Here is a 21,854-nt window from a genome sequence, read left to right on the forward strand (position 1 = left end):
AGTCCTGGGCTTCCGGGTGGGTTTTTACATTTCCTCCCCTCACTTTCCAGAAGGATGTTGAGGTGGCTCACACGGAAAATAAATGAAAGCTTAATAAGCTAGAAGTGGAAAGTCGGGAACAGGTAAATAAGGGAACACGTGTATTTAGCCTAAGACAGTTGCCGTGACTAGCCCTAAATCCAGGCTCCTGCAGCCAAAGGGAAGGGGCCAGCACGCAGAGCAGTTTCCATTCTCAGCAACACAGTCCAGTCCTCAGATGGGGCCAGGACCCCCTCAGGGCTCAGTTCTGAGGTTAACGGGCCACGCAGGCCTTTACACAAGAGACGACGGATAACGCAGAGCCCTTGGCAGGTATCTGTACCTCAGCCTTTGCTAAACCAGTGCCATTTATTTTCTCCTAGGACTTTTAGTCTTCTATTAATACAACAAAACGTGCTTGTTGCATGCACCATAGATCTAATTTTTCTGAAATAACACATTTTTGCATTGCAGTTTATGCCATGTTGGTAATCATTCTGTTTAAAGAGTCCAAAGTATTCAATACCCTCATCCAAACCCATTATCTTTGCAGTGATACTATCTTTCCCCTTCCAGAAGGGAAAGGAAATGTAGATACGTTGGAAGAAACGTGCTCAATTTTAGACCAATTTTAAACGTATAATGAAAAGAAAATTACATCCCTACCTATAAGGAGCCAAAGCCAAAACAACAAAACAGTGAAAAGAGGACACAACAAAAGCATGTGCCTACAAACCCGCGTTGCCGGTTCAGCAGATGGATTCAATCACCTGGGTTCAGCGACACCCAAAGCCACAAAGGTGTGGGATCTCAAACGTGCACCATTCACGCTAAGTAAGAGTCATCACTGAGAAGTCAGTGCCCACACGACGTGTGAAATCCCAGGGAAGGCGGCAGAGAATAACCCCGTAGAGCTCGGATCCTGTGCTGTCTCCCTCCCGGATGACCTGGCCCTCGAGTCACAACCTGCACCTCGTTGGCTGACCTTCACGTGCCGATCGCCCCCCTTCCCACCAAGCATCATCCTGTTCACACGACTCATTTATATGAAACGTGTGATACAGCTCAAGTCCATGTGCCTGTCCCCACTAGATGGAGTGCACCCTGAGGGCAGAATCACGGCTATTATGTTTGTGTCCTTGGGGATGCTCACCCACTCATCCAGCAGACATTTAACACTCAATGCAATCCTTAGAGAGAGACAAAAGTAAGATGACCCTTCAGCTCAAGAAGCTACCAAAATAACAACAGAGTCAAATCAGAGAAACCTTCACACCAAAAGCCAGACAGCAGGAGAAAGAGGTATTTCGGGCTCGTCTCAACTAGGAAGAAATGTGCAAAGCTTCCTAACAACATTTAGCAAAATATACTTGAAAGTATTTTTTTTTCAGCAGTGAGGCTTTTGCAGTGCAGGCCGGTTGGACAAGGATTGTGGCCATGAAGTCAGTGTGAAGAGGGCCAGTTCAGTGTCATCACTCTGAGCTCCTCCAGGGTAAGTACAGACGGAGTAAGGGCTGGATCCCAAGGCTAGGCTTGCCCCAGGTGAACGCAAGGTGGTCCTGGGGGTACAGAAGCCTGAGCTCCTTGCAGGGAGGTGATAGACGGTGGGTATGAAATCAGAGCTGCAACAGGAGGAGACCAAACCCTAGGGCTGGCGGCCTGCTATCAGAAAAGAGTAGACTGATAACTCAAGAGCTCCCAAGGCCAGCCACTTCCAGAGGGTCAGGATTCAGGCCAGCTGGGAAGGAAGGAAATAGTAGGCATTCAACAGCTTTGTTGAATGAATATGCACACAGCAGAGCCACTGCAGCACGGATTTCATAAGCTGGTCTGGAATACGTGGTCATCGTGTGAACAGGTGGGCCTGTCCAGGTTGCCACGGTCTGGCCTCCACCTGCCTCCCTTGTCCCATGCTTTGTGTTGCAATAACAAATTGTGTGTTTAGATGAACACTTACAGACATGCACACACACAGGCACACACACAGGCACACACACACACCCTCCAGCTGTCATGTCTACCTAAAATCCGCTCCCAGCTCCCTCCAGGCCAAGCCAGGCTTTTGCTCCTCCCGGCAGGTCCCATAAGACCTGTGTATCTTTTTATCTCCGCACTCACTGTGTTTCATCGCTAACACCTGACATGCCTCCCAGGCCTGGACTCTGGGCTCCAGGTTCACCCCCAATCTCCTGCTGGCCTCGCTCACAGGAGGGAGCCTGTGCTCAGAAGCTTGTTTGACAGGAGCGGAGCCAGCCTGTCCTGTGACCTTTTTGATGCCAAAGGACACCAGGGTCTTTGGGAGGAGGAACGCACCTCACCAGGAGAGCAAACCCAAGGGCTGGCAGCCTGACTCAGAAAAGAATAGACTGATACACTCGAGAGCCCCCCAGGGGCGATGACAGCTGTCCTTTGTCCCTTGTTAAGAAGTACTTACTTTTTTCTTTCTTCGTGAATGTTTCTCCATGTCTGTGTACTTTCTGAAAAACAAAAGAGAATCAAGCTTGAAATGTTTAAAGCTCACCAAAAACATCTGAATAAAAACGTTGACCGCTGCCTCAGCCTCAGGAGACACTGACCGCCGTGAGGAAGGAGCTAACTGTCCCAGAGGACACAGCCTCCCAGCAACATCAGCTTCCGGGAGAGAAAGCACCCCGCTCCCAGGGTGGGTAGTGGTTGACCCAAGGTTGACCCAAAGGCAGCACGTTTACAGGCACCTTCTGCCCTAAAGCCTTTATACGCTCTCAGGGCAGGGGGGATGGGAACCCTAACATTTGAAAGTTTTTGACAGTTGTTTAATCACGTTTGCAAACGCGGTTTCTTCACACAGCCCTTGAGAGGATGTGCAGAACAAGCATTCCTGCTCTCCTTGGGCTGGTAGAGAACCCGGGCTCCGGACACGAGGGTTTACTCAAACACCCCCCAACTGATCAGCAGAACTGGGGCCAAAATCCAGCCCCAAGCCCAGTACCCCTTTCGTTTCCCTTGGGGCCAAACGTGAGGAGCTGGATCGGCACACAGCTCGGACCTTCCGTCCCGCGAGCAGCCTCCTGCACGTCGGTCCGTGGAGCCTGGGGCCGCCCCGACGACACCGGGAGCCCGACACTCAGAGCTCATCCGGAATCAGGACCCCGAGGGCCCCAGACCCACAGGGTGGTGTCTGCATCTGGCGGCAAACTCCGAAAGGGCGGACGGGACTGGAATCTACAGTCTGATATGTGGAGCTGGGAGCACGGAGGGTTTTCACACAAATACAGCCTGAGAAGCAAGCTGGGTGGGACTTGGAAATTCATGGAGGGGTCAAGCACCATTCTGCCCTGGGGACGGACACAAACCACCTGTCTCATCACCTCAAGGACCGGGAACAGTGAGAAGGGCTCTCTGTCCTCAGGAGCATCGACGCAGGACACGGGGCGCGCGTCGGGGCGCCGCCACCGGGCTCTTCTGCCTCAGAGAAGACCCTAGCCATCCCCCAGGCCGGAGCCCACAGGAGAGCAGGGGCCTCCTCTTCATGTGGCCACCTGCCCTGTCCCAGATGCCACTGGGGAGTGAGGGACAGTCGTCACAATTTTCAGGGGACGGGACCGCAGCCCCGCCGTTTCATCCTCCTCCACGTCCCAGCCCCTCCTCCACGACCAAAGACCCACACTCCGGGGGCCCCCTGTTGTCCAGGTCTGGGATCTACTGTAAAATCACGGCTTTGTTCACCAGGAGAGACTGCCCCCCGGCACACACTGCTTTACAGAAGGAAAAGCAAGTCGAATTAAGAAAACAAACTGTGCCAGGTGGAGGGCGGGTTACCATGACAGTGGCCTGGGACCACCTCCATCTTGCACGTTTAGACCTTTGACCTCTGTGACCCCAGGCACCCAGAGAAAGACAACGCACTCGACATGGGACCTCGCCTCTCTGTGACTCTCCCCAACAGCAGACGTTCCTCCACGCCTAAGATTTTGAAAATCCAAAACTGCATCACATATAAAATGAGAAGATCAAATTTCAGAAAAACAGCAGATACCTGAACTGGCCTGAAAACAGCAGATTCCTGAACAGATACCTGAACAGAGGATGAGATGGTGGGATGGCATCACCGACTCGATGGACATGAGTTTGAGTAAGCTCCAGGAGTTGGTGATGGACAGGGAGGCCTGGCGTGCTGCAGTCCATGGGGTCACAGAGACTGAACTTCCTGAACTGAACTGGCTACATGAGGGCGAGGTGCCAGGGAAAGGGCAGGTTTCACCAGGCAAGAAAAGGAACAGAAAGTGCTCACTGTTGGACTTCACTTGGCACCTTCGGGGACTTCCAGTAAGGGAAATTCTTGAAGGCTTCCAGTCCCGCAGCCACATAAAAATGGTTGTCTTGCAAATCCTTAGAGTTGTCCAAAAGATGTCCATTCATTGTAAACAGTCTGCGAATAAAGAAAGAGCAACGGGCTGCAGATGTAAGAGCTGCGATGTCAGGGCCGGGGATGGGGAGAAGGGGCGTCCAGTAGAGAACATGACTGGCGTGTGGACCACATGGGGAGTAATGGGACTGATGCTCTCTGAGCAAACGTGATCCAAACATGCTGAGCCCTGAGGGGGACGCTCTGCCAGGATTAGGCTTGCTTTCAATTTTTAGATTTTTTAATTAAAGTATATTTTTAATTATGTACAAGTGCTCAAAGGCCCTTGAGAAGAACACTTTAAGCTGTAGGTTGCTGTTCAATTAATTTTAACTATTAACAGCTAAAATGAATACAAATTGGCTTATATTGTGTAACAACACTTGAAAAAAAACCTGGCATTTATTAGAGAACAATATGCCTTCTTATAAGCACCGAAAGACTAAAATATGTCTGCTTTTTATTCTGCACTCTTTCCGGCAAGTATTAATGTACTCATTCATTTGTTTAAGAAACCATTCAGTTCACTCAATGTTGAGCATCTGTTAGGCACAAGACAATGAAGTAGGCATTGCCTTGGATAAAAATATGAGTAAGAAAGTCACTGCTTCCCCAGAGTCAATAGGACCAGAGAAGGGCAAAGTGCCAGTGTTCTGAGGAGAGAAAGACCAGAAGCGACTGTGGGCTTCACTGGAGCGGGAGAATGTGCACAGGGGTTTGAAGGGTGCATAGGAGTTCCTCACGGGAAGATGGAGGGAAGCCTGTGAGGCAGCAGAAGGGGCCTCTGCAGACAGCCGGGACACAGGGGGCTGGCTGCCACCAAAAGGCGACACACGGAGGACCTGAACACTGAATCACGAGCCTGGAATTCTAAGGGGAGGACTTCATCGCTGACTTAGAGTGAGCAGAGGGTGCAAGTGTGGGGTGAGCGCTGTTTGACAGCACTCAGCTGGCCACTACGGATGGGATGTGATGGAGGAAAAGCACCTCGCCCCCGGGGAGGAGACACAGAGCTGGGGTGGAGGACACGCTTCCCAACAACTGCAGCGAGCACAGGAGCGGAGACGAGAGAAGGAAGCAGGACACGTGGAATGGGCGGGACCCCCAGGACCCACCCCTCCCTCCATCGCACACCCCCAAACCCCAGTGAGCATGGGACCAGCCCGGGCGCTGGCTCACACACAGAGGCTGGGCCCCCGCCTCGGAAGCGCTGATCCGTGAGCCCAGGATGGGGCCTGAGCACCTGTTTCCAACCAGGGCAGCTCCTGGCCCTGCTGCCTTGGGTCACCTGGAGGAGCAAGAAGGAGACCTCCAGACAGGAGAGAGCAGTGAGACACCTTGGGAGCGGAGCCCCGGGCTTCCAGGTGAGAGGCAGGGCTTGGAACTCCCTTCCCCTCCTGTTGTCACCTTGGACAGTCAGTGTCAGTCGCCCCAGAGGGCTCACAGCTCACCAGCAGCGAGTCAGGGAGGGAGGCCCGGGGCGGTGGCAGACTCACCTCCCGGAGCCTGGAGGACAGCCTCCCCCCAGAGCCTGGGCTCCGGGGCCTGGACCCCAAGGCGCTGGGGGTGGATGGCTGGGGAGACACCACCGGAAGATGCGCTTGGACAGATGGAGCAGGAGCTTGAACAAGGAAAACTTTATAAAATAAGGGAACTAAGAAATAAGCAATTACTTGAAAGAAACACATGTATCCCAGTGTTCATCGCAGCACTATTTACAATAGCTTAGAACTTAGAACCAACCTAGATGTCCATAGACAGATGAATGGATAAAGATGCTGTGGTACATATACACAATGGAATATTACTCAGCCATAAAAAGGAACACATTTGAGTCAGTTCTGATGAGGTGGATGAACCTAGAACCTATTATACAGAGTGAAGTGAGACAGAAAGAGAAAGATAAATACTTTATTCTAACACACATATACAGAATCTAGAAAAATGGTACTGAAGAATTATTCACAGGGCAACAATGGAGAAACAGACATTGAGAACAGACTTATGGACATGGGGAGAGGGGAGGAGAGGGTGAGATGCATGGAAAGAGTAACATGGAAACTTACATTACCATGTGTAAAATAGCCAACGGGAATTTGCTGTATGGCTCAGGAAACTCAAACAGGGGCTCTGTATCAACCTAGAGGGTAGAATGGGGCGGGAGATGGGAGGGAGGCTCAAAAGGGTGGGGAATATGTGTATACCTGTGGCTGATTCATGTTGAGGTTTGACAGAAAACAGCAAAATTCTGTAAAGCAATTATCCTTCAATAAAAAAATTAATTAATTTTAAAAAAGAAATAAGCAATTATTGTTTGTAAGACAAAAACAGAGGAGCCATCCCAGGACGAAGCAGGGAATGATAACAGAACAAGGAGAGCAAAAGTTAGGGGATAAAAATGAGAAGTGCCGTCACCCGGACAATAGGAATCCCAAAGAAGCTAAAACAGGAGCCAAAAGAAGAAACGCACGTAGAAACGATGAAGATTAATGTCACAGAGGGAAAGACGGAGAGCAGCTGAGCCGGAAGTGCCCCCAGCGAGTGAGAAAGCAGCGAGCTCAGGGTCAGGGTCACCGGCGCGGCCCACCGTGCTCCACGGACACTGAGAGCGGAAACAGCCAGACCTCGGGGCCTCAGGACTCGGCCGGGACCACTCAGCGCCGTGCTCTCCAGCAGGAACAGGGAGACAGGGAGACAGGGAGCCGGGGGGCAGGCCACCCTCCCTCGTCCTGGGCTTGCTGCCCGAGGAGGCTCTGCTGCTGTCTCAGCCACACCTTCCCCTCCAGCCACAGCGCCGCGGCCTCGATGACTTCTGCCCCCTTCCTCCCTGCGGGAACCACCAGGTTTCTGGCTACGACTTCACGCCATTCCTGGACTCACTTCCACACCGAGCCCCTCCCAGGCTGATCCTTCCCCCGCTCGGCCACAGACCCGTCCACCCATCTGCCCCCTCCCCGACCCCGGGCCACCAAGCATCAGAGGAAACAGCGGCCCTGCAAGGCGTCCCACCGCACATTCGGGGCCCAGGCTCATGGAGCCCCCAACCCCACTTGGCCACACTTCCTCTCCTTTCACTCTCGGCTTGCTGTGCCCCGTCCACTCACAAGAGGCCACCTTCCCCACCTCCAGGTCCAGCGCCTTCCATCTCCTCAGGACCTTGTCCCCGTGGCCACCCCAGCCCTCTCCTCCCCAGTGCATCACTGACCACACACACACACACACACACACACACGCACACGCACACACACATGCACACGCACACACACGCACACACATGCACACACACACACATGCACACACACACGCACACACACAGCAGCCCCGAGACAGCAAGGCGCCTGCACGGTGCGGACCCCGGAGGCTGCTCCGGCCTCAGGCCTGGCTGCCTCCCCACAAGGACGCCAGCTGTATACAGCGGACCATCTGCGGTTTCCCCCAGACTCCTCGCTTGTTTCTGATCAGTATTGCCAGCCCATCCCACACTCACAACACACCAAGGGCTCCTCAGGCACTTCACCACATCACAACTCCTGGAAGCAGGTACTGTTCTTGGTTCCAATTTCCCGGAGGAGGAGACAGACCTCGGGACGCTCGGCGCCTCCCCGGCGTGACCCAGGTGCGGCCACTGTGACCTCCTCCGTCCAAGGACTCCACCCCTTCCGATGGGCTGGTCAGCCCCCTGACTTCTCCTGCCCAGCTCTAACTGCTGGCCACCTGCAGGGGTGTGGGGGCCCCGGGGACACAGTGGGGTCATGGGACACACCTGCCTGGGTAGCCCTGTTCACCACACCTTGTGAGAGGGGAACACTCACTAAACTTCATTGAGTGAATGAACAAAATTGGTTAAAAATAAGTATGGCCCGAAGACTACAGAAGTACTGCCTGCCCGAAGAGTTAAAACCAGAGCTCACGAGCCTCATGTTAGACCTCGCTGGTGCTGGCTAGAAGTTCTCACCGAAACCCCCCACTTCCCGGGTCACCGGGGCAGGCCGCAGTCTTACTTTCTAACGCCTCCCAGAGGGAAGACCTTCTCCCCGACCGTGGCCAGTACGCTGTTCCACTCCATCAGGCTGAATTTGGGTATAATAATCTTTACAGGCGGAATAAATAATCTTCCATTTGTGAAAACACTGCAAGGATTAAAGGAAAAGACTTTGTTAGTGCCTCATGCTCTGGGGGAAATGCTGGGCGTTCAAGAAAAACACACACTTACAGAACCGTGGAAACCACGCAGAGCCCTGAGCTCAGAGAAGGGGGCACAAGTGGCGGGGACTCAGCCTCATAGGAGACAGAACGCTCCAATGGCCAGGGTTACACTCTATTCTTTAAAGACAATGCCTCTGTCAAAACAGAATTCTACAATGTTGGTGGGAATGAAAATTGATACAGCCACTAGGACAGATCAGTATGCAGGTTTCTTAAAAACTAAAAATCGGATTTCCACAGGACTCAGAAATCCCACTACTGGGCACATACCCAGAGAAAACCGTAATGCAAAAAGATGCATGCATCCCAATGCTCACTGCAGCACCATTTACAGCAGCCAGGACGTGGAAGCGACCTAGAGGCCCATCAGCAGAGGGGTGGATAAAGAAGATGTGGTACATACGCGTGATGGAATAATATTGTTGTTTGGTCGCTAAGTCATGTCTGACTCTTCCGCAACCCCATAGACTGTAACCTGCCAGGCTCCTTTGTCCATGGGATTTCCCAGGCAAGAATTGTGGAATGGGCTGCATTTCCTCCTCCGGGGCATCTTCCCAACCCAGGTATTGAACCCACATCTCCTGCATTGGCAGGAGGGTTCTTTCCCGCTGAGCCACATCCAAATGCAAATAATTTAAAACTGGAGAAATACATCTCTTTTTTTTTTCAGGGTAAATGTAAATTTTAATTTAACATGCTTGCACCCAATATAAATAATCCATTTTCTCATTAAGGCTCTGTGGCAAGAGGCCTGCAAACTCCAGAGCCCACCTTTTCCCATGTTTAAATGTTGCCCCAAACAAACCTTGAAAGGATGTCCTGTGCAAGCTGCATCACAACTCATCTGTGATGTTGCTACTATGTTGAAGATTTGTAGCGACATTGCCACCAAGTGGTGCTCCTAAAGGCTGTACCCCAAAAGTCTTTCCAAACACAGACAGCTACTATTAATTTTTTAAGTAGGACAAACATTAAATGTTTTTAAATAAGAAGAGTTTTTTCAAAGTAGGAAATAGCACCTGGATCCAGGAATGAATTTTATTATCATGGTGATAATGATGGTGATGGTGGTGGTGATAAAGATAATGGTTTTGGTGGTGATGATGATGATGGTGGTGATGGTGGTGATGATTATGGTGATGATGGTGGTGATGGTCATGGTGAGGAAAGGTCAAAACACCTTTCTCCCTCGAACACTGAGAATTCTGAAAACCATCTTAACTATTTTCTGTTTGTTTTTAAGTTACAAGGTCTCCATGTGAGCCCTGCATTTGGATGGTATTTGGGTCCATCTGGTGGAGTTTCTAGCACACCGTGTACAGAACAAAGCACAGGCCTTACAATAACGGGTTTATCATAGGAAAAAACAGCCTGGAAAAGGAAGTGAGAACCACTGAAAACCTGGGTCAGGACAAAAAAATACATATACATCAGGGAAATGTGTCTTTGCCAGGAAGGACCTGTAAGCCAGTAGTGTTCCCTTAGGTTTCTATCCATTCTTTAGAAAGAGATGTCTTTCACGAAATTTAGAAATACCGTCTCTTGTTATTTCAGAACAGTTCTCAGATGAATAAAAGGCCCAGTGGGAAGATCTTGGCTGTGTGAGTGGCTCCCTTCCAGAAGGCTAAGGAAAAGTATCTTACAGAAACGATGGCTGGGTTTTTGAGGGTAAGTGAAAGAGCAGCTTCACTAACCAGCAGGCCATGTTTGCTCATGATGCCCTTGGGTGTCTCCGTCGGGGGCTCCGCTGGTTGCTGCAGGGGCTTCCCTGCTTCTGGCGCCCCAGCTCTTGGCTGATCAGCAGGGACAGGAAGGACAACCGTCTGGAAAGTGGAGCCTTGGCTACTCAAGGCTGAGACCAACCCGAGCTGGGGCCCCTCTGACAGGGAGCCAGGACCTACAAAATCACTGGAATTCCTTCCATTGGGAGCAGGACCAGGAGAGAGGGGAGGTGCGTCAGCTTTTGTCTCCGGCACTTGGCTGCTACAGAACTCACCCTCAATAGCCTCCACTCCAGCTACCCCAGCTCCCGGTTCAGCAGGGAGGCTTAAACTACCTTCCTCGCTCGAACATCGGAAACTCTGAAAGCCATCATAACTATTTTCTGTTTGTTTTTTAAGTTTCGCTGGGAACAGAACTTCTACATTTCCGATCACCATCCAGCAGCTGTAATGACTAGACTGCAAAATAAATGAAAAAAACGGAGACTAAATTGCGTGTTCCTGCCCCCACGTGACCCGAGAACTGCGGTGGGGCAATGGGGTTGCTTCTCCAAAATCAAGGTTCTTGAGAGAACATGTGGCACCTGCAAGGTGGAATCGAACAGAAGGTTCCGGGAAGATGGAAGAGACGTCAGGGTGAGCAGGGGGAGGACGAGGAGGAAGGCAGAGTAGGGAGGCTACTGTCTTTAAGGGACTCGGGCCCCCGCTGCCACTGGACTCACTTTATTTGTCGGGATGTGCGATGGAACGTCTGCCATCTGGAAGGCACGCTCATGCCGCAGTGCACCACCGGTTTGATCTGCAAGGAGACAAAGGAAGCCCAGAACCCAGGTCAAGCTAACAGATGCTTCTTGAACACCGACATGACACACAGCTTCCGCCCAAAATCTAAGTAAAGGTGGGGCAGCTCCACTAACAGAACAGACCCCAGAGGGGCTCAGGGAAGCTGCGCTCCATGCTGGGCAGAGTCTGGGAGCTGCAGCGGCTGAACCCGGGTGCTCCATCAGAGGACACCAGGCCGAGAAGCCCTCACGGCACAGCTGGAGAAAAGCCGGTAAGCGACAAAGAGCTCAGCCAAAACTAAACAGATTTTAAAAATTATATATACTCGTATACTAATAGCCACAAAACCAATGCCATGAATATCAACAACTACCATGAATTTGCAGACCCAGTTTAGAAAGAAAACAACAGAAATTATCCTTTGCAAAATTCTATTAAGGTACAGGTACCCTAAGAAGCAGCTCTCTGCTTGACTGCATAAAATTACAGAAACAATGAACCAATTGCTTTTCTATGTGTTAATGATTCATTAACCCCAATATCACCTGCCTGATTCAATGGATCCAGCAATTAAATACATGATTCTGGACCTTTCCCCCGGTATTCCATACAATAATCTCCTAACAAGTGTCAGACAAACATGCTTTTCTGTTGTCTGATGGTGGTGACAGGTTCAAGACTCAAGTCAATCATCTGCCCCAAGAGGCAGGACCCAATGGGCTTTAGAGCTCTTTATTGAAGGTGGTGGCTCAGACAGTAAAGAATCTGCCTGCCATGCAGGAGACCTGGGTTCAATCCCCGGGTCTGGAGGAAGATCCCCTGGAGAAGGAAATGGCAATCCACTCCAGTATTCTGCCTGGAGAATCCCATGGACAGAGGAGCCTGGAGGGCTACAGTCCATGGGGTTGCAAAGAGTCAGACTCAACTGAGCGACTAACCAGGGTCATTAAACTTCATCATGTGTCCATGATGGAAGACTGTCGAGGCTGCCAAAGCAGCACGGATGGTTTGTTGATGCCTACTGTGCACCAGGCGCTGCTGCTGCTGAGTCGCTTCAGTCGTGTCCAACTCTGTGTGACCCCATAGACAGCCTCCCACCAGGCTCCCACCGTCCATGGGATTCTCCAGGCAAGAGCACTGGAGTGGGTTGCCATTTCCTTCTCCAATGCATGAAAGTGAAAAGTGAAAGTGAAGTCGCTCAGTCGTGTCTGACTCCTAGCGACCCCATGGATTACAGCCTACCAGGCTCCTCTGTCCATGGGATTTTCCAGGCAAGAGCACTGGAGAGGGGTGCCAGTGCCTTCCCCACCAGGCACTGCACTCGGACCTTTATAGGCGTTCGTGTCTGATCCTCAAAACAACCAGGTAACAAAGAATCAGAGGTTATACAATCTTCCCAAGAACACACAGCTATTAAGTGTCCTGGCTATAATAAGCCATCAAAAATATTTTATTATAGGTTTTAGCAAAACGGGCACTTGAACCTATGTCGATATAGCACTTAGGAGCCTTGTTGAGTCATCCTTGACTCCAGGACTTTTTCCGTCTCTTTATCACCGTGTGAGCTTGCTCAGTTTGTCTCGCTTCCCTAAGCCTGTTTGTCTGTCCGCGTATGCAATGCAGATCAGAGCAGTGCGTGTGCAGTAAGTCAGACAGAAAAAGATGACTACTTCATGATGCTACTTATAAGTCAAATCTGAAAAAAAAATACAAGTGAATCTACATACAGAGCAGAAACAGACTCACAGACAAACAGACTCATGGCAGCAACGGTGAAAGTGGGGTGATAAGTGAGGAGACAAACAGACTTATGGCACCAACGGTGAAAGTGGGGTGATAAGTGAGGAGACTGGGACTAACCAGTACAAGCCACTATACATAAAACAGATAAGCAGCAAGGACTCACCATATGACACAGGGACAATATCCATTCCTTGTAATAATCTATAATGAAATATAACCTTAAAAAACATGCATAACCAAATCACTTTTTCAATCACACTTGAAACTAACACAATATTGTAAATCAAATACACTTCAATAAAAATTTAAAAATATATATTAGGCAAAAAAAAAAGTTAAAAAAAAAAGTAGTGCATTGACATAGGTTTGCTCGAGATACCAGTAACACAAAGTGAGTGAACGCATTGTCCAGTGCTCAGCAAAGCGCCTAAAGTTCAGAGCTAAGAGCCCAGGCAACTGCAGCGGATCTTATTTGTCTTGTTGCCCTGAACTCCCTTCTCTCCCTGGCCCCATCCTGCTCCGACAACCCTCTGTGAACACCCTCACAGCCTTCTTCATGCCAAACATCAAACAAAAAGCCCCATAGCTGACCCGTGGTCATGCTCCCCTGGAGGATGGACTTCAGCTCAGCTCAGCTCAGTTCAGTTCAGTTCGGTTGCTCAGCCATGTACAACTCTTTGCAGTCCCATAGACTGCAGCACGCCAGGCCTCCCTGTCCATCACCAACTCCCAGAGTTTACTCAAACTCATGTCCATTGAGTCAGTGATGCAATCTAACCATCTCATCCTCTGTTGTCCCCTTCTCCTCCTGCCTTAGATCTTTCCCAGCATCACGGTCTTTTCCAATGAGTCAGTTCTCATCAGGTGGCCAAAGTTTTGGAGTTTCAGCTTCAACATCAGTCCTTCCAATGAACACCCAGGACTGATCTCCTTTAGGATGGACCGATTGGACCTCCTTGCAGTCCAAGGGACTCTCAAGAGTCTTCTCAAACACCACAGTTCAAAAACATCAATCTTCGGTGATCAGCTTTCTTTATAGTCAAACTCTCACAGCCATACATGACCACTGGAAAAACCATAGCTTTGACTAGAGGGACCTTTGTTGGCAAAGTAATGTCTCTGTTTTTTAATATGCTATCTAGGTTGATCATAGCTTTTCTTCCAAGGAGCAAGCGTCTTTTAATTTCATGGCTGCAGTCACCATCTGCAGTGATTCTGGAGCCTCCCCAAAATAAAGTCTGTTACTGTTTCCACTGTTTCCCCATCTATTTGCCATGAAGTGATGGGACCAGATGCCATGATCTTAGTTTTCTGAACGTTGAGTTTTAAGCCAACTTTTTGACTCTCTTCTTTCACTTTCCTCAAGAGGCTCTTTAGTTCTTCGCTTTCTGCCATAAGGGTGGTGTCATCTGCATATCTGAGGACTTCAGCTGCCTGCTGACAAATGGACTTACAGGCTGGAACTGGTGCTCTGAATGACTCCAGATTTGCTGAGTCCGCAATCAGAGAAACCATCACAAAGCATCAGGTGGCCACTGACTCATGCAGCCAGCTGGCCATCCTGGGAAGTCCCTACTCAGAAGCGGGGCCTCAAGTAAAACCGACCCAGCGACAGTACCTGGTCCAAATTCTGCCAGGCTGCAGACTCCAGAAGGCCCTCGGCCATGGTTCCATTCATTTACTTAAGCCTTATTTGTGGAGGACCCACCACGGGAGGAACTGTGCTAAGTGTTAGAGACGCAAAGGTGAGCATCACACCTTGCCTTGGAAGTGCTGGGCGCATGGGGACCCAGGCCATTGAAGGGGCAGTCTGGAAACAAGGGGACAAGCACACGCAGCTCTGTGGTGAGGGCTCCGTGGGGGCAGCACGGGCCACAGACAGGTGCACCCCCTCCTCACAGCGACACAAAGCGGGCTTCCTGGAGGAAGCTGCATCCAGGCTGAGAGCTGAACTACAGGAAGGAGCCAGTCAGTCGAGGGTGGGAAGAAATGTTGAATGAGGCTGGGGGAGCAGCATCTACGCAACATCCTGGTGAGAGGACTTTGGACACACCCTCGTGGGTACAAGGTCTCTGGGAAACAGAAAGCGCTGGACTAGATCCTGGACTCAGAGGGAGGGGTGGTGAGAGGTGGGGCTGACGGAGAAAGCAAAGGCCAGGTCAAGGTTAGCAGAGTAGTCTCCACCCCCCGGGAGCAAGGAGGCAGGCCTGGAAGTGTCTGCACCAGGGAACCGAGGTGATCAAGTTGGAAAGGGAAGCGCAGCATGCCCGAAGGCCAGCGGAAGGCACAGGGCTCCCAGGAGCAGCTCGGGTGCGGTCAGCGTCAGCAAGAATCGGAGGAGTAACTGAACGGGCTTGAGGGGCGAGGGGAGGGATGGGGCGCAGGGCAGCTGGGAGACGGGAAAACTAAGAACAGGTCTCTGGTTTCAGGAACTGGGTGTACCACTCTGGTCTCCGAAAAAGGGAACACAAAATAACGGGGTTCGGAGGAAGATGTACAGCTACGGAGGCCAAGCTCTGGAGCCCACAAACTACAGTTCGTGAAGCCTGTGGGCCCCAACGCGGGCGCTGCACAGCAAGAAAAGTCACAGCAATGAGAAGCCCTTGCCCCAACGCTAGGGAGCAGCCCCACTGGGCACACTTGGGGAAAGCCCGCTCAGCCATGAAGGCCCCGTGGAGCCAAACACACAAATGACAGTTTTTTTAATGTTTATATTAAAAGTCTTTTTAAAAATCGGACACCGTCGACATTCTCATTAAATCAACATGACACCATCATCGAAACTCAAGATCCCAAGAGCACTATTTGGAGTCTAATTTTCCTCGTCCCTCCATTGAATGAAATCCAATTCCAGATTCATTACACTGAAGCACACGTCATTTCTATGGTTATAGGAAATGTACTGCTATGATATTCTAATTAATTTTAAGTAAATTTTTTTGCTAAGCTAAGATCTCTTAAGAAGCTTCTTCAATTTTTGCATTAATTTAATATTTTGACCACAATGTAAGTTCTGTGAAAGAATACTCTACAAAAAGCTAGGCACGCCTACTCTGCATTACTGTATCACAAAATAAGGCAGAATAATTTAGTAAAACATATAAACCCTGAATATTTGGACTTGGCCAAAACTTACAGTATATTATATTTAGTGTTTTTAACAGTTTTCACTGGTGTTCAAATTGGTAGGCATTCATGGACTTCAAATTCAGGTAGGGTCAGCTATTCCAACTTAAAGATACTATGAGTAATAATTTCAATGATTTACTGAGTTCTTACAACAGGCCCATCACCGTCTCAAACCCCACAACACTCTAAGAGGTATTATTTCAGATCCATATCTATGGATCTAATCATAGTAAGATGTCATAAACCATTCAACCATTTCTCTATTGATGGACATTCACATGGTTCCCAGGTTTTTGAAATTACAATAATAATAATAAATGCTGCCATAAACATCCTTAAGCCCCAGCGTGTGCACTGAGTGAGCTGGCTGGAGGGGGTACAGGAGGGGAGCCCACGGCCTCGACTTCTGACAAGGTCTGGGGAGCTTTCAACACCACGTTCTCTTGCAAAGCTACCTCACAGAGGCTGCAAAAACACTACAGTCCCACCAAGACAAGGATTTACCCATCAAACAGCAATAATCACGAGCCACTTTCAGGGAGTGACATCTTCTACCGAAGGAGCGGGGGCTGGGGGGTGACTGTCAAGCACCTCCAGGCCTCCCCACTGCACAGGACACGGAGCACCCCAGGGCGGGAGTGGCGTTCTCACGGGAACGCCGTCACGTGTGCCCTGGAAGCAGCGCATGCTCTGAGAGACGTGCCGGAAGTCAACATTAAAGAGGCTACAATTGTGCGCCTAACTCCTCCTCCTTACAATCACGAGGGCTCTATCGGGGGCCATCCCAGTGCCTGGGTACAATAATGAACATGCAAAAGGATGGAAGGTCTGTTGACAGGGAGCGGGTTAAATAATTGTGATAGACTCACATAATGGAACATTTTGCAGCCACTAAAAACCATGTTGCAGGAGATCCTTTACTAGGTTAAACTATCATGATACTTAACTAATAAAAAGAAGAGAACAGTGTGTGTTGGTGGACTGCCTCTCTTTAAATATATACACACACATACTGTACGTACATGTGTGTCTGTGAGGGTAGATAGCTAGATATTCGCTACTTGTGCAGAGAAAGGCCGCTGGAAACGGACACGACGAAACACACACAGTGCTGATCTTCAGGAGGAGGGATCATGGGCGATTTTCGCTTTCCTCATTGAGCTTTTCTGCACGGCAATTTTGACATTTTTCTCAGCAAGAATGACTTTAAAATGAGATTTTTTTTTTTTTAAATGAAAGAGTGCAAATTTCAAAAGAACAATTAGAAAGTTCCTTGGGCAACCACAACCTTGGTGTGAGGGCCCTGGAATCTAGGCCCGACTTGGAGAAGATGGGGTGGTACCCACATTTCACACAAGGCTTGTCCTAACGTCTCCCATCACAGTGTCCTCAGTCAGAAAACAGGGAGCTTTGATGAGATACTCTAGGAAGTCTCCTTCCTGTCCTAAAATGCTAAATGTTACCTGTAATCAAGTCTAATGTTTTTAAATCATTGCAATGTACAAAGGATAAACATAGACTCAAATTTGAACAGTTACCACCGAGAGGTCCTCTTCAGAACTGGTGTTTAATCCCACTCCCTGCCCCGCCTGGAGAGGGAGATGCAGGGACCTAGGGGTTAAAGATGACCATACACATTTCCTCTCTCTTTACTAAGGCAGCTCTGAAATTCGGTGACTGCCAATTGCTTTCTGGTCAGGAACTTTTCCCCCGTCCCTGGCAAGTGACAGTCTAAGGTGGGCAAGTAACGCTAAACGCGTTTGCAGGCTGGTGCCTGGGGGCAAAGCGAGCACCACTGGGCCGTCCTTGACTGCAGCCCTGGCTGGAGTTCAAGGACATTTAGAGGACGTGGAGGATGAGAACCGACACATTTAGTGCTGGTACACTACATATATTTCATCATGTAATCTTCATATTACACATTGTCTAACACACATTCTCATCTCCTTTTTACAGAGGAGAGAACTTAACAGCAAAATTACCACGTGTAGAAGCAGATACTCTAAAAACAGCTCACCTTTGAAATACTCCACAAAAGCCCATTTATAAAATAAAAAAGTAAAATCATCTTGCATTCTACAAAGCATCAGGCTATCTTGCTCACCTGGTGATTTTTGTTGCTCATTAAAAAGGCGGATCTCTTTTAACTTACATGTGAACTACGGTTTGTTTGTTTGCTAGCTAAGACCCAAGCGATGTGAATAGAGTGAGGGATGGTTCCATCTTGCAGACCTTTCAAATGTCTTTCAAGCACAGAAATGTTGGGAACATAGAGCAAATCTCTGAATTTAACATTATAATGAGCTTCAACATTGTGCGACTTAAAAATAACTTTTCCTGACACCTGTCTTTCCAAATCCCCAAAACTAAAGAGGAGTTAAAAGGCTTAATGAATGGCAGCACACTGCATCTCACTAACTGGGTGGATGGACCTGCTCTCTCCCTAACGGCAGTCTTAGAACATTCTCGCCCACGGCCACCACCTTGGTGACTGAGGTGCTCTGACAGAACACGCTCGCCCAGTGACTTCTGGCTTCAGAAGCAGCTGCCTTTGTAGGCATTCCCTACAAAAGGCTGTTTCTACGAAACGTCAATTACTCCACACTGACGTTTCCATTTTTACCAAGTCATCCACTTTATCCCCTCTTTAGTAGCTGGCAGTGAGCACTTACTTCCTTCAACTTCCTCATCTTTGCAGGCTTTCTGGGAACTATATTAATATAACTGCAAAAGAAGAGAGAGAAACCTAGTTAGAAGGTAGATATTTAGATTGAAAATCTGAGCCTCTTTGGAGGCATCTCGTCTTCGGCATCATAACATCCCACTCCATATCGACTTAAAACTAAAATCTAAGCGGTGCGCACGCCCACGCCCACATGCGCCAGCAGTGTCACATCCCACTGCATATCGACTTAACACTAAAATCTAAGCGGCGCGCACGCCCACGCCCACATGCAACAGCAGTGTCACATCCCACTGCATATCGACTTAACACTAAAATCTAAGCGGCGCGCACGCCCACGCCCACATGCGACAGCAGTGTCACATCCCACTGCATATCGACTTAACACCAAAATCTAAGCGGCGCGCACGCCCACGCCCACGTGCGACAGCAGTGTCACTGCAGGGAAGTGCCCGTACCTGGTGCTGCCACCGCTGGCGCCACTCGGGAACACTGTCCTCAACTGGCATTGCTCTCCCTCGCACGACATTATTAATCACAGAGGAACCTTGGGAAGGACTCAAAGAGGAAAACTTTACAGGGTCACTCTCGGCTCATCCAGGGTCCACTACCCGCCACAGTCAGGGCGGAGACCCGGACGGCCCGCCCAGCTCCTCGCGCCTGCACTGTCCCGCACGTCCCACGGAACGTCGTCCTGGACCCCATCCTGCCAAACGTGAACAGTGGAAGGAGCTGGAGGAATCAAACGTGTGTGAGCCCCACAGGTACAGCTGTTACCTGAGGACTTTCGAAGAGTCTTCCATATGCCTCAAAGACAGAGCAGATGTTCTTAAGGATAAAACAGAATACATTAAAATGTATATGTGTTAAGGCTTCCTTCTGATTTAAAACAATTTTTTAGATATTTGAGATTGTTCTTGACAATGATTTTAGCCACAGTCGGAGAAGGATTGACTAAGAGTTGGTGGATGGAAGGAAAAGACATTTTTAAGCACTTACTATGCAGTCAGGAGTCACAAGCTCAGACACCTACGGAGGCAAGTGAAAGCTGATGCTTGCAAAGGGTGGTGTTAGGGAATGGTGGGGTCTGCGGCTAGTGGAGTGAGGGTCCCTCTGAGATCGACAGGGCGCGTAACTCCTGGGCACTGTTTTCCTGTGGAAATGCAGGCAACTAAAAACTCAGTCCTTTTAAACAATAAAATCCTCTATTTTTTAATGGAAACCAAAATTTTATATCACATGAACACCTCCATTATAAAATGCTGCAGCCAATTCAAACCTTTGAAAACTGTGAACTGAAGAGACTGTACATCTTCAACTCACCACCCTTGGCTTATAGGTACCTTCCACGCACACTTCTGCTTGTCTCCAAATAGGCATTTTAGGGTTGAATCCCCAAATTACATATTTGACAATGAACATTAATCCCCCACATGACACAACTTATTATCATGAAATGGAAAACAAAAGGTAAAAATAAATATGGGAAAATTAAGGCACAAAAAGACTGAACAGCCACAAAATGCTATTTATTGTCTCCACATTGTCTGCCAAAGAACACTGAAACAGAATGCAAAGAGGGGACAAGCGATTCCTCAGAGAGCCGGCGGACCCGGGTCATTAAGCCAGGTGCCTGGAGGAGGTTTCTGGATGGACCTGGGTTTCCTTGGGGGTGTGGGGGGTTGGGGAGCAGGAACTTGAAGCAGAGCCTAGATGCTCGTGTGAAAGGTGCCCCCTTGCTGCTTCTGGAGAACAAAAGCAAGACAGAAGCCCACCGCGAGGACCATGCCGGGCATTTCAAAGTGCTGTGTCCACTGCGTCATCAAAACCCACACTGGAGCAGACACCAACGAGCCCTGTTCTTCTGATGAGGAGGCTGAGTCTCAGCGAGGCTGTTCAACCGGCTAAGTGCTACCACACGGGGACAGCCAGGACCCTGTCCAGCCCAGAGACCACACTCCTTGCCCCCTGGCGTGCTGGCCTCTGCACATGTTCTTCCCCCCTCCCCACCCCGACTAGTGCTCAGGTGCAAGTGGGGGTTAGGAGACTCGAGGACAGACCCGGGTGCCACCAAGCTGCCAGAGTTTAACAGCACGTTCACTTTTTATCTCAACAACAGACTCCTAAGGTAAACAGGAAAAACTCCTACCATAGTTCAGATTCTTTAGGGTCTCCCCAAACACACATGCGCACACACACACACACACACACGCATACGTACATGTGTGTGCATACATACATACACATATGTCCACACATGTGCATGCAGACATACACACATGCACACTGAGACATGCACATGTGCACACACACACACATGCATACATGCATGTGTGCACACATATGTGCCACATGCACGCACACACACAAACATATACACACAGAATGCCTTGATCTACATTTTATTGTGAATACAACTTTCTCCACAAATCATTAATTCCAGGCTTTATGGGACATTTATCTTTTAAGTAATTATTAGCCTACAATATTTTGTTTTATAGAGAAAAAATTATATTTCTCATCTCAAATTAATTTATTCCAGAAAGTGTAGGAAATGTGAATGATGACTGGATTTGTGTAGATTTTACGCTGCTTGTCTTCCCAATGTACCGTTTCACAGCCGTTATTATGAGAAGACCTCTGGGGCGGTTCATATATCATCAGGTTGCACTTCAAAGTTCATCCGCTGGCGGCACAATTAGAAGCTTATTTGCCGGTGGAAATTAATTTTAGCCACTCAGTGGCTCAGTAAGTACAGAATATACATTCGGACAAGTGCTAGCTCACTGATACCAATGTAAATTAAGCCCAAACAGTTTTCAGAGCTTTATTCACCAACATCTGGGTTCCGATTTCATACTTCATTGATTTAAAAGGTAGTGAAGAAGCGAAATCCAAATGCCTCTCCATGTTGAACTCTGCATGCAAACCCCTCCCATCCATTCGATAGCAGTGAAGGTACCCGGAAAATGCAAAATAACAGAGGGTCTCCACCACGTGGGAACCCCTCCTCCCTTTCCTGCTCAGTGAACTGGATCACCTTCCATTCCCTACAGAATATAATAATTGACCTTAAGAAATCCAGGAAAAGAAACACCTCAACGTCTTTCTCAGTATTTCTGCCATGAGTCCAAAACATTTTCAATAAGCCCTGAAAGTCTCTCCACAAATGAGAGGTCTCCTGCGT

General features: G+C 49.2%; 1 protein-coding gene across 3 annotated transcripts in view; it reads right to left on the reverse strand.

The window, feature by feature from the left end:
• Positions 1-21,854, reverse strand: part of DCDC2C (doublecortin domain containing 2C) — a 66,739-nt gene that overhangs the window by 39,689 nt on the left and 5,196 nt on the right. For all 3 annotated transcript variants that reach the window (XM_024996371.2, XM_059889540.1, XM_005210623.5), the window contains exons 2-6: positions 18,657-18,708; positions 11,052-11,128; positions 8,404-8,532; positions 4,289-4,426; positions 2,453-2,495 (exon numbers count right to left, since the gene is read on the reverse strand). In XM_024996371.2, the coding sequence (XP_024852139.1) occupies positions 2,453-2,495; positions 4,289-4,426; positions 8,404-8,532; positions 11,052-11,128; positions 18,657-18,708 (439 nt within the window). The remainder of the gene's footprint in view (positions 1-2,452; positions 2,496-4,288; positions 4,427-8,403; positions 8,533-11,051; positions 11,129-18,656; positions 18,709-21,854) is intronic.

Source organism: Bos taurus, chromosome 8, assembly GCF_002263795.3.
Source record: "Bos taurus isolate L1 Dominette 01449 registration number 42190680 breed Hereford chromosome 8, ARS-UCD2.0, whole genome shotgun sequence".
NCBI classification, from domain to species: Eukaryota; Metazoa; Chordata; class Mammalia; order Artiodactyla; family Bovidae; genus Bos; species Bos taurus.